This window comes from Amblyomma maculatum, chromosome 3 (genome assembly GCF_055883805.1).
Source record: "Amblyomma maculatum isolate TAMU_Amacu chromosome 3, ASM5588380v1, whole genome shotgun sequence".
In the NCBI taxonomy this organism is placed as follows: Eukaryota; Metazoa; Arthropoda; class Arachnida; order Ixodida; family Ixodidae; genus Amblyomma; species Amblyomma maculatum.
The window spans coordinates 141,414,704-141,428,253 of NC_139346.1; the positions used below are offsets into that span (position 1 = coordinate 141,414,704).

Below are 13,550 nucleotides of genomic sequence, written 5' to 3' on the forward strand. Positions count from 1 at the left end.
GCTGAAGGGCACAACACATCAGAAGTTGGCTGGACTGTCGACAGACCTAATGAAGCAGGTTGGAGTTTCAGCTGGTGAAGCATTTTGAACTGATAAGTGGACCTCATAAAGAACATGCGCTACAAAGTACGGATAGTGCTATGCCTCTTTTTCTGCTGCGTTATCGTTTGATTGGGATATGAACATTCACATTGCTGAAAATAATTGAGGTGCAATGAACTAAGAAAAAAATTGATTGTTTTCGTGGCTTACATTCTAACTGCTTCTACAGCGTAGCAAGAAAATCAGCGTGAAAGTCATTGCGAATGATAGACGGCAGTTTAAGAGCGGTCATCAACCCCTCCTCTCATTTCTTTTTTAAATACAGGGAGGCAGAACCCGTGTATGGAAATACGTGTTTCTTTCGTGCATTTCTATAGCCGGTCTCCTCGTATGTTTGCCTTGAGATTCCGTGGTATTTTTTTTTTTCTAATGCTAATAAATACATTTTAAGACCTACCCAGCTTCCCGAGGAATCTGTTCATTTGCCCGAGCTCCTGATAGTCAATAGTGAAAAGTAAGGACAATAGTATGTGCATCTGAGTGGCCCAAGACTGTCTGCGAGTTATGAGTGACGGCGCAGTGCGGAGCTTCGGATGGCTTTCAACCACCAGTGGTTTCGCATGTTGGCTTTGAGCAACGCCGCAGTGAAAAGTTTCAGGTCACGTTAGACAATCTGATTCCTTAAGGTGCTATAATTGCATGCTATATGAATGTTATTTTACTTTCCCTGAATCCATAAGTTTATGAACTGTCGTGATTTGATTTCGCGACTTTTTTCCAGTAGCCGAAGCCACTGAGCTGCTGCACGAGCTGATTTAGAAAACAGGCTGAAGAGGGAGCAGCATTATGATCCCTTAAATGCATGACTAACATAAGGGGGTCAATAAACTTTAAATATCGAGATGTATACTACAGGTGAGCAACAACACTGTTTTGGGAGATGTCCTGAAATGACTCTCGTAGTTCTCTTATTCCGTGACGTGAAATAATTGGCCAAACTAACGTGCTTAATACAAGAGGACACCCTTCACATGAACGCAGTTCACCTCAATTACGAATAACGTGGAAGAAAAGAAAAGGGCACTCTGTTTACAGGTCAGCAACAAAACCGAGAAAATTTTTAGGAAATAGAAAATTGGGTGAGCCGCAATGCCTACTATTGAGTGAGACTTTCGTTTGCTTCTTTCTCATAAAGAAAGTGCACCACCTATTCGAAAGAGCGGGAATGTGTAAACCTTCCTAATTATTTGATATCTGATTATTTTACTGCATTTTTGTACAGCCCTTTAGCGAAAACATAATTCAGACAGGAAAAAACGCGCAGTGGACCAAACAAGAAGGCCTCTCATTCACTTTCTTTGGAAATAATTTTGGCACTGGCAATGAATATACCAAGATATTGAAATGTGCCGCAAAAACACAGCATTGTAAAACACAAAAAGAGCCATTTCATTCGCGAAGTTCTAAAAGGCGTAACTATATAACAGCTAAAATCTAAAAGGACAAAGAAGGAAAGTGACGCGTGAATTCTCATAGCTTCAGGCAATTCTTAAAACACTGCGACTAGAAGGGAAGAATTCTTGAGAATGCCTGTAGTGATAGAAACCAAGCATAGCGTGGCAGAGCTTTTGTTTGTAGTGCAGGTTAATAGAAAATCAATTGAAAAATTATTTTATTTTGCTTTGAAGGTAACTGAAAAACGGCAACATGTTGCCAGTAGGATCCGAACCCACGACTTTCGTATTTTGCTTGCGGTGTTCTGCTAATTGACCTCTAACAGCAGCTGTGCAACCTTTTATTTTAAGTATCTTTTCGTAGCGTGTAGCCTAACCTCAAGAGTAATTATAAGTGTGAGTCTTGCTCATATCATAACAAGGTTCATATCATAACTACGAATACTGCGTTGGAAATTGGGTTATTGAGGAATGTTATACTGAGTGGGTGGGGTAGTCATTCGAAAATAACACACACGACAGCGTCGTCACAAAGTTTCAGAACACGGAGGCTAACACAATAAACAAACATTTCTTGAAGGAATCATTGTGAGCCCAGTGTGATGTACACTAAATGTGTCAATCATGAGGCACACTGGCGATTATTTCTGTGAATGAAACTTTAATGAACTACAGCACTGAGGGGCATTTAACGTTCGCAGTAGACTAACACAAACCTATCAAGAAACTGCACCATACAAATAGTCAGCTCTTACAAGAGTGCGCAGAAATCTTCGGTAAATTTAATAGCTGGTCGTAGATTGGAACGCTTTGTCTAGTGTATCTTGCCTTCTTAAGTCACACGTGTAGCGGAAACTGCAACACTTTACAGCTACTTGCTTGCTTTATTCTACGTCTAATGCCAACAGATCAATTTTCACATAACTAGCCCATACCATTTTCTTTGCATATCATTTCTAGTTCCGGCTGATGCAGAGCAGTGGCAAATTATTACTCTTGCGCCCATCTCAAAAATGATAAGCCGCGTCCACGCAGCAAGGTCTGTCTCAACGTGTGAGCATCGTTTTAGCACACACGTTTAATTACTTTCTACCTTCTTTACCTACATTAAGTTGTAGGTGCAGGGAGTGTATCCTTTCGGATAAGAATGTTGTCTTGAGACTGCTGAGTATCAATGTAGCTCCCTTTGTGTGGTACCACCGTCAAGGACGTCACTGTAAAAAGGTTGCAAAGGCCATTATACTCACAGGTCAGAGTAACAAGTAACTCATATCTGTTAGCAAAGCAGCAGAATGAAAAAAGCCTCTAAAAACTAGAGGTCCACTTAATTTGTTTACTTCGGAGAGAGACAACACAGAGACAAACGGGGCAGTTTGGACGTTTTGGTAAAGCATGACATGGAAGTATAAGCGCAGATCAAGAAGAGGGCAAATAACAGGAGACACATGAGTGCTAACTTGCAAAACTTGAAGCGACATATCGCCATGACTAGAAAAGAACTGCAATACTTGCAATGGCACTGAACTATTGCTCGCTGCGCATATGTGATGGCAGGCGATGACTTTCTTTATATTCCGCTCTGTGTTCCGAATTAAACTTGCAAATTAGCGCTAGCACTCCTCTGTTTCCAGTCCTTTCTCGCCCTCATCTTGATATGCGCTAGTACTTCAGTGTCTATACACATAATTTTTGTAGAGCACTCAGTCAGTGCATTGCCCTCCCAACAAAGGAAAATTTCACTACAGCTACTTGTTGGCACGGGAGCACAGCGATACAACGTTACAAAGGTAGGTGTCATCATCATCATCATCAGCCTGATTATACCCACTGCAGGGCGAAGGCCTCTCCCATATTTATCCACTTAACCCGGAAGGTAGGTGTAACTGGCACATAACCAGCAGACCATCGACTGTCTTCTCAATTTTGTTTTTAGCCACTGATGCGCACTGCCTGACTGGTCTACTATATGGGTGCCACATACTGTACAAGATGTTGGGAAATTAAGATTTGAAGTAACTTTGAAAACGAAAAATATAACATAGATAAATGAAAATTCATGATGATAATCATAATTTCATTTCTATAACTGCGTGATTCTGCAATGAACTATTTAAGCAGATATTGGAACCGATACTTGAACAACTACCGACATCAAAATGTCTCGTGCATGTTTTCTTCTTGAAACTGCATTATGCATTTGTTTGCTTGAAAATACTACCTTGTATAATGTAGGAGCATTAAGTAACTAATACCAGCAATTCTTTTAGATGCTTTTTGGCTTCAACTGAACAATGGCTTAGGTGAAAGTATTATTTAGCAAAGGAAGGACAGAAAGAAATTGCAGTACTATTGTCAATGCATACTTTTATACACCACTATGATTTAGCCAGCGTTCTTCAGTGCTCAGCTTGATAGCATACAATGCAAGATATGTCACAGGTATGTATGGAATGGAGGTATACGTCTGAATGGACTGGCTTTTGCAGAAACTTTGAGAGCCCCTGGGTGAGCTCATTTTCTTGTTGTGGCCCCAACAATAGTTGTCAACTAACAGAGAACTGTCCCATGAACCCACATGGCTCATAGCACATTAAATAAATGAACAGTAATCACAACTGATTTCCCTAAGCAAAAATGCCGCAGTAGACAACACAATGTCATCACGAACGCTATATAAGCACAAGTGCAGAAGAATTGTTGGAATCAGATGAGAACTTATATGTATATGTAAAAGTATGTGTATTATAGATTATTGCAGTGCGCTTACGAAAGTGTTATGCTGCAAAATAGCACCATAATGTGTTATGAGCGATGCTGTATTCATACAGCAATTAAAATAATCCATGAGCATAAAACGTTCTTCTAGCTTTGCATTTTGCCCCCCCCCCCCCCCCCCCCCTCATGATGCCATAAATTTCCTACAGTATGAAATCGTAGTTAAGCATTTTGGTATCGAATAGATTCAATCCCACGCATGCTTCTAGACCCCGGAGACTGTGCGGGCCTCCAGTCTGCTAGACATCTGCAGTTTCTTTATCTCGCATACATCTAGCTAGAATATTTGCAGCACGTCCTGTACCGCTTCATCATCATCAGCCTGACTATATGCACTGTATGGCGAAGGCCTCGACCCTATTCCTCCAATTATCCCGGTCATGTGCTGGCTCCATTCCCTTGACCCCTGAAAACTTCTTAACCTCATCCGCCATGGGAACTTTAAGCCGCCCACTGCTACGCTTTCGTTCCATTGGAATCCAGTCTGTTACCCTACGCGACCATCGGTTATCCTCGCAACGCACTACTTTCCGGCTCATGCCCATTTCTTCTTTATTTTTTACTAGAATGTCAGTGGCTTGACTTATTTCTCTGACCCACTTTGCATGCTTCCTGTCTCTTAACGTTACCCTTGCATACCTCCCGTCCTTCAACAAATCTACAGTTACCTGGTCCTCTGCAGCTGCTTTCCTCCTTTTCATTGTTTCTAACGCTTTCCTAACCTCGATCTTCGTCACTGATGGAGCGTCTGACTGCTTTTTCCTACTGCCAATCTTAATAGTGTTGACTGTTCTGGCAGATCAGTATAGAAATCCTGGGCTACTTGTCCACATTCGTGATGACGTCGCCCGCTTTGTCCCTAAGCGCATAAATCTGCTATGCTCAAGTTCTTCTTCACCGCTTTAAAGCTTCCCCCGTTCTTTACAGTATGCTCAGTTTTCTCCATATTGTACTTACTTATATCGGCCACTTTCCACTTATTGATTAGCTTTGATATCTCTGCCAATTATATCTGGTCTGCTGGATTAGAAGCTTTCGTACACTGGCGTTTCTTATTCAAATACTTTGTCTGCTTAGACAGCTTACCGGTATCCTCTCTAACTATCCTGCCGCCCACTTCTACAGCGCACTCAGTAATGATACCTCTGAAATTATTATTCATTGCTTCAAGGGTAATATCGCCATCCTCGGTTAGAGCTGAATATCTTTTCTGTAGCGATATCCTGAACTCTCCCGCTTTCTCCTCACCGCTAATTCGTTGATGGACTCCTTTCTTGCTAACCTGTTGCGTTCCTTCCTCAGATTTAGACTAATTCGGGACTTCACCATTCTGTGGTCACTGCATCGCACTTTTCCGACTACTTCTACATCTTGCATGATGGCAGGGGTTGAACACAGCTTGAAGTCAATTTCATTTTTAGTCACCCCGTTAGAACTTTTCCATGTCCATTTCCGTTTCTTCCGTTTGCTGAAGAAGGTATTCACGATCCTTAAGTTATTGCGCTCTGCAAACTCAATTAGTAACTCCCCCCTGCTATTCCTAGAACCAATGCCATAATCACCCACTGCCTGGTCTGCTGCTTGCCTTTTCCCTACCTTGGCATTGAAGTCACCCATTAGTACAGTATGCTGTGTTTTTACATTCAGCATTGCCGATTCTATATCTCCGTAGAAGCTTTCAAATGCCTGGTCATCATAACTACATGTAGGTGCATAGGCCTGTACAACCTTCAGTTTATGCCGCTTATGAAGCCTAATTACGATTCCTGCCATCCTCTCATTAATACTACAGAGTTCATCTATATTACCAGATATATATTTATTGACAAGAAAACCGGCTTCTATTTTCGCCTCTCCGGTAAACCTCGATAACACTGCACATGCCCGTCCTTCAGAACAATATATATGCCTCATTAGGCCTCCTCACCTCACTAAATTTTATTACATGCCATTTCATGCCCTCTAGTTCCTCTAACAGCAATGCTCAGCCAGCTTCACTAGCTTGGGTTCAACCGTTATACGTTGCCAGGGACAGTTTCCAATGGTGACCTGTGCAGCGGAGCCAGGAATTCTTAGTAGCGGCGTCAAAGGTCTGACCGCCGTTGTGGCCAGCGGCCACGCAGCCGCTGGTGACTGAGGGCTGGGGTTTTATAATAATTATGATGGAAGGTTGCGGCCAATTGCCGCACCACGGTGGCCAACACCTGTTCTGGTGGGGGAGTGCGTTGCCGGAGGTGCTCACCGGCATCAGGTTGCACCCCAAACCTGTTTCTGCAATTCGATTGACACGCGGATTTTTATTTTTTATTTTTTGATGCGGTGAAGAATTACGCGGCACCGAGATTCGGACCACGGTATGCGAAGGAGATGTTCTACCTCTACGCCACCGCTGCGAACGCCTAATGGACACCAATTTTACTCTTGGGGGTACGCAGTTCCTTGTAAAACGAAGCCAGAACAGATGCCTGCTGAAGGCCGGCTGAAACCAACCTCAATGGTTGGCTTGGAGGTGAATGGAGAACTGCATGAATATGTGGACGGACGGCATTATTGAATCATCAATGGCTCAATGCAAGCGCTCGCCTACAAGACATCGCCCGCGTCCCTTCAATTTTTTTTTATTCCATCACAATAGCTTCTACAGCTAACTCATTTCTCAGAACATAAAAGATTACGTCGTGCTGTTTTTTGCACTCACGTGCATAAATTATGTGTCGCCACGCCTGTCTGCGAATATCCCGACGTATTAAATGTGCCCTTATGATTTTTTTCTGTTTTATTTTAAGAGAAGGTCGTATGTGTCGTGGTGGCATTTGGCGAGGTACACATATCCTTCGAATCTCTATATATACTGAGTGACAGCTTTTTCAACATGGATAGTAGAAGTACGGCTGCCAGAATATGCCCTTCGTTGCATCTTTGTGCGCCTTCCTAGGACTCTTTTTCGCATGCACTCTATACCATCAAACCGCTGTTGCATTTGACGTGGAAGCAAGAAAGGTAAATTGAAAATAATTTTTATCCCTTAAATATACCGATACGGCACATTTGCCATGCTGCCCATTGGGATGTTAGTCATTGTTTTTGTCTGCATATTCTAAGGTAGTTGTAAACCGTATTTTGAGTTGGAATCTCCTTTCTTAACTGGCCTCAAAGTTTGCACACAGCGAGATCACAAGGCAAGAAATGATTACTGGAGAAAGCGCTAGCAAGTACATAACAGCAGAAGTAGAAATCGAGAATATTTTGACCGACCAATCGCATTGATATGGAATTGTCTTTTTGATGGAATAGAATCACTATATTATTCCACCCTATGTCACACCAACGCCTTGCACTCATTTTAACGCGATAATGTAAAGGCTCGATTCTTCAGAAAACGCGATGTCGAAGTTAGTGGCATTGGCGTTGTAAACACAAACTCACGGGAATGTCTATGGCAGGCCGGCGGTAGTTGGCAGCGGGCAAGGCCTTGGACTGGCTGGCCATTAGATTGTGCGACATAACGAGACCACATAACATTGTCGAGTTGGCAGGCGCTGCCAACATGGACTTTGCAACGCAATGTAGCAGCGCGAAAAAAAGAACGTGGACGAAACTGAAGACACATGAGCGACAGAACAGGGGCTTATCTGATCGCCCATGGTTCTTAGTTCTTGTCCTGTCCTCCGTATTTTTTGACCTCCATCCCCATTTTCTTTGCGCTCGCCCTTTTTCTGATCAATCTCCAAATAGTCCGCACCAAGTTATCAATCAGATTTGGTTTGAGATGAGAGGCCGCACTTAGAATACAACCCTCAGGACCTTTGAATCCCGATTTAGACATGCTGTGTCCAGGCCACGCAGCACAGTCATGTGGCTTGCTAACGCGGGTGGCCTTTCATATAATCCAGTAGCGCACGAATGTTTGCTAATGGCTATGCGTGGGATAATACAGGGACAAGCTGAAAGATTAATGATACTGGAGAAGCAACGCGCATGTACATGGACGAAGGTGCACAAGGAGAGCCTGCAGGCCTGCAGATGACAGCTAATTATGTCGCATCATGCCCATAAAGACTGAGTTTAAATGTTAATTCCTCCGCCCCCTCCCCATGCATTTACTTTTCTAGGTGCTCTTTCCCCCTCATTCATACTGGCTTTTCATGAGAAGTGCGAAGGCTGATGCAACGTTTACTGGCAAAGAACGCTGTGTAGAAATAGACTACATCGAAGATGACGATAAGAGTGACATTGTTATATTGGATGGCCGTAACCACACAAAAAACGATGACTGGTAAGTGTGTTTATTTAGCGTATGCGCGTACGGCGTAAAGGTAAGGCATTCATGTCGACAATGGTTTGACTCCTGGTGCCATGAAATTCACCAAGTAAAAACATCCTCGTGTCAATGACATTACATAAGCAACACACGTGTGCGACCTGATCCTAGTGTTCACCACCGACAACCCACTTATGAAAGTATGGTTTGGCCACCTTGATGTCGCACTTATATCCCACCTTATACGTGAATACGCTACTGATTCCCTGACCCTCACATTCCAACAGATCAGCACTAACTGACCAAAGCGGCACAGAGTGCAAAGAATCTCTAGCTCTAGACATTCCGTCATGGGAAACTAAATCTCGCAAGGTTTAGCTCTAGAGCCTTACACACAGTGACGTTAGCTAGCCTAGCAGTGCTATTCGAGGAAGTAGCGGGTGCATAGTAGTGTATGCAGCTACATCCAGCCATTATGACGAGTTAGTCTAAAACTAAGACTGGGAGTAATGAAAACGTAACGAATACCACAGAGGAAGAGTTATTCCTGAGGTTCATAGGACTGATTTACCAGCCATGAATGCCTTATCCCGCAAAGCAGAGAACATGAAATGGATGTGTAAGGGTCTTTGTTGCGTGATAAAAGCGCAATATACCTTATAGACCTTCTCCATATTTACAAACAAGGCGATCGAGGCGGCGCTGCAGTCGTCTGCGATCCCACAGTAGGCAAAAAGCACGAGGGCAGCACTGTGGCCGAGATTTTCAAGGGTGTTATTGTCATGCCCAGGCGCATTTTTGGCAGACTAAATAACCATATGCTAAGGGAGTTTACATGAACCCGATGAAAATCGAGTCATTAGCCTTTAAAGGGAAAGGGCAAAACGTAGAGGAAGATTGAAAAACACCAGTCACGCGTCTCCCCGCTGGTCTCTCATTCAAAACTCGCTCTTTCGAATAATATACTCGACCCGCATTTTGTCACGTTCATGTACACAAGGCGCCTCAGCGGTGAGGAGAAAAGCGGTAAATGGAAAAACTTCACTTACACGAAGTCTAGCATCCGGTCCCGCACGAAATACAAGACAAAGTGGGTTCAAGGTGCACAAGCGAGGCATTGCTGCCCGCAAGGAGAAGTGAGCAGTACATTGTCATATATTTGCTGTTTTCGCACAGCAAATTAACTGCGGAACACGCCGACAATCACAAAGCTTCGAATTCTTACTACTACTTTCAGTCGAGCAAGCAGGGAGGAATTTTTCTCGCTCGGAATCTGCGCGCAACCCACGTACGAAGTATTCTGCTCAAAACATCGTTGCAGACATGGATGATTCTTCATACCGAACGGCAAATGAGCGTCATTGGTAAGAACGAAGCCCCTGGCTAGCGTCGAGTGGCTTTGGGTGAGGATGGAAACAGCAGTAAGGGCATTGTGCCTTGGCACAGTACGGATTTTCTTATGCTTGTGTTACTTATTGAAATCACCGCGCTGAGCCTCCGTTGTTTTTTTTTTTCTGTTCTTGCACAGCTGTGCGTGTTAATGCTCACAATTTCATTGCGGGTATTCAAGCTTTTTACTTGCATTACAATTATAAGCGGCCACGGCCGGGGTAACTTCATAGATAGGGCGACCGAGAGTTCAGTCCCCGGCACCATAGCCACGTTTCAATGTAGATAAAGTCAGAATGCGACAGTGTTCCACGCAGTACGTAGTGGATGTAAAGAACCTCAGAATGTCTAAACGACGAGCACATTAGTCGCTCGGCGATGCTGAACCCCATAACTCGTATTCACAATTACCGCTGTGAATACAAATAAAACCGCTCGGTATACAAAAAAATGCAGTTCGAAGCGAACTAATCAGCTGCTGTTAACACGCGGCGGCGATCTTCGTTACGAAATAGATTAACATAATTTGAGGTAAACACAGCGAATGTTCGCCATGCAACATAACCACAGGGACGTTCAACACAGATCCTCACGCAGCAGCTCCCTCGCATACGTACAACAAACAAAGTGAACAAACGTGTCTGAGGAATTGTTTACATACCTAAACACATCTACGGAGGAGGAGGAAGAAGCAACTTTATTCAACGCATTTTTTATATGCAAGTATACTTCAAAACGTTTATTTGCTACCCAATTCTTGGCCGATCCCACTCTGTGGGTATGTGCCATGCGTTATTTGGACAACAACAACTACTACTAAGCGTCAAGAAGGTCCTGGGCCAGGGTCACCAAGGCCAACTGATCATTCAGCTGGTCAGATGCTAACCAAGCCCGCCACGTTGGGGGAAGAGGGTGTGGAAAGTGGGGTGATTGAATTGGGACAGGGCATGAAAACATGCAATGTTCCAAGTTTGCATAGTGTTCGGAACAATTTGGGAAAGCGGGGGAATGCCTGAATTCTCTGGGAACTCTGCGCGTTTTTTTGGGGAAAGAGATTCTTGTTCCGCCTCCACCAGTGTAAGGTGCTGCTCATTTGTTCTATAGAACTGGCGGCTTATCCTGGGACAGTTTTTAGCTACGTGCCCTCAACCACGACAACAATAGCAGCGAATCTCCCTTTCACGATTCCGGAGATCGTCTCTTTTGTTTGATCTCAATGCTTCCGCAAGGAGGGCCTCCAGTATGACTAGCCTAACGGCTAGCAGGATTACGCTTGCGTGTGCGCTTACTCCGTTTGTCTCTGTTACCAACCTTACGTTTTCCTCACTGGAGACCAACAACTCGTTGCGCTCTTCTCTGCGGCTGCCTCAGCAGCCCCTTCAAAGGTAGCTGGCGCTTTCGACAGGACAAACCTGCGCACTGGATCCCTCAGCCCGATGATAAACTGGCACTTAATATACTCAAGAAACAGCTCTTTGGCGTGCTTTTGATTAGCACTATCAGACCCTGGCTCTCGCCCTAGAGTCTCATGGTCAAGGAAGCGAAGACGGGAAGAAAACGCACGTGCGTCTTCTCCCGGCTTCTGTCAAGCGTCGAGAAACCACCGGAGCTTTGCAGTGGGAGGATCCCTGTCAATGTACTTGAACGTTGTTTCTTAGATTTCGCAAATGTTCTCGCGTTCCTTACTCCCTCATCTCTCCAGGCAAAACCATAGGCGGCTCCGGGCAGTCGACATTTAGCCATTCCCAGCTATTGTTCTTCAGTTAAACCGCCCATTTTTCTTGTTCTAACATATCGAAAAATTCTGTCATAGATGACCCTTTGTCGTCATCAGTGAATTTCTCTACCTTGTTAGCTAAAGCAAATACGCTTGCTTCAAAGTACTGCGCACTCGAATGGGTTACTTCCATTTTTAATTAAATTGTCAGTGCCTCAAGCTTCTCTCGCTGGGGGTACAGTGCAGCTTTTGCCCAATGATTTAAGCGTGGACACTTCTGACACCAATGTGATGAATTGAGTTACTTAAAGTGGTCCTGGTCCACACTGGGCATGAGGGGATGGAGGCACAGACGCCGGATATAATTTTTAACATATTTAATTCAAAACACCTGGCTCAATGTCGCTTACGGCTCACATTCCCTGGGCTGCGTTGCTGCATCGGTGTGCTGTGGCACGGGCTCCGAAGAAGGGCTGGGTGTTCGCCATGGCTAGGTGGTAGAATGCCGAGTGCTGCTGTTGCTGTTTTCGTTTCCAGCTTGTAGTGGGATGAGCTGCCAGGCGTAGAGGCAGGATTACAGGAGCCGAACGGCGGTTAGACCCCGGGCTCCCAGGACGTGGCGCAGCCTCAGTCTTCTGCCATGCTCGTTTTCGTTCAAGCGTCCCATCTGCTGCCTGCGATTGTTTTCCCCCGCTCTCCCGTTCGCCTCCTTCTTTAGGACGTCCGCTCTATTATTGGGTGACCAGTCTCCGGCGCCGCCGGCTGCCTTTGGAGCTCCCCGCGGCTTTCGCGCTTTCGCAGGTCCCATTCCAAAGGAGTCGTCGGTGGCTGGCCATATATGGACAAGCTTTGTGCCGCGTTACCAAATATGGGCAAGCATAGAGTTCGGCCACTCGACGCCGGCATGGCGCAATCAGCTCACCGGAGTCCGCAGCGTCGTGCACGCATTCGAGCCGTCACATTGCATGCTTCCTTCCTACCGCGACCTGATCATCGGCAACGACATCACTATCCGTCAGATATCTAGATAGCCACCCCATCAACCCCCTCAATCGAAGCATCCCTAGGCACGGCGACACTTCTCAATGCATCGTCTTGATTCATCCCTGTTTCGACATCCAGACTTTCCTGGCTTTCCTCGTATCGCTGCTATCAGCTGCTTAGTTCAATTAGGCAGTAGTTTTGGCCTCACCACCGGTACCAATCTCACCACCCAATAACTAAAATTACCGCTCTCACGTAAAGTTACCTGATTTCCTGGGCACACTCGATGGTCGTCGTCCGGCAGCAACTAAAATTACCGCTCTCACGTAAAGTTACCTCATTTCTTGGGCACACTCGATGGTCTTCGTCCGGCATCTTCGGCAATGACATCGCTACCGATTGAATAACTAGGCACGGCGACACTACTCAAGGCAGATTCAGCCCTCTTTCGACATGCAGGTTTTCCTGGCTTTCCTCGCATCGCTGCTATTAGCCGCGCAGTTCTACTGGCCAGTTTGGCATCACTGCCGGTATCAAGTCCACCGCCCGATGACTGCAATTGTACGCTGCAATTGTACCTGATTTCCTCGGCACAACTGGATGGTTTTCATCCGGCATCATGGTCAACAACATCGATTCTCGTCAACTATTTAGACAGCCACCCCGTCCACCTCATCTATCGAAGCATCACTAGGCACGGGGACACTGCTCAATGCATCATCTTGATTAAGCCCTGTTGCGACATGCAGGCTTTCCTGGCTTTCTTCGTATCGCTGCTATCAGCCGCGTAGCTCTACTGGCCAGTACATTTGGCATAACCGCTGGTATGAATCCCACCGCCCGATGAATACAATTGCACTCTCCCCGCCACCGTGACCTGATTTCCTCGGCACAACTCGATGGTCTTTGGCCGGCATCATCAGCAACG

At 45.2% G+C, this 13,550-nt stretch overlaps 1 protein-coding gene across 1 annotated transcript in view; it reads left to right on the plus strand.

The window, feature by feature from the left end:
* The first annotated feature begins 3,241 nt into the window (after window positions 1-3,241).
* LOC146196214 (uncharacterized) overlaps window positions 3,242-13,550 on the plus strand; it is a 74,025-nt gene continuing 63,716 nt past the window's right edge. Inside the window, exons 1-2 of the mRNA XM_084598120.1 lie at window positions 3,242-3,283; window positions 8,384-8,547. Coding sequence (XP_084454246.1) covers window positions 8,417-8,547 — 131 coding nt within the window. The 5' untranslated portion in view covers window positions 3,242-3,283; window positions 8,384-8,416. The remainder of the gene's footprint in view (window positions 3,284-8,383; window positions 8,548-13,550) is intronic.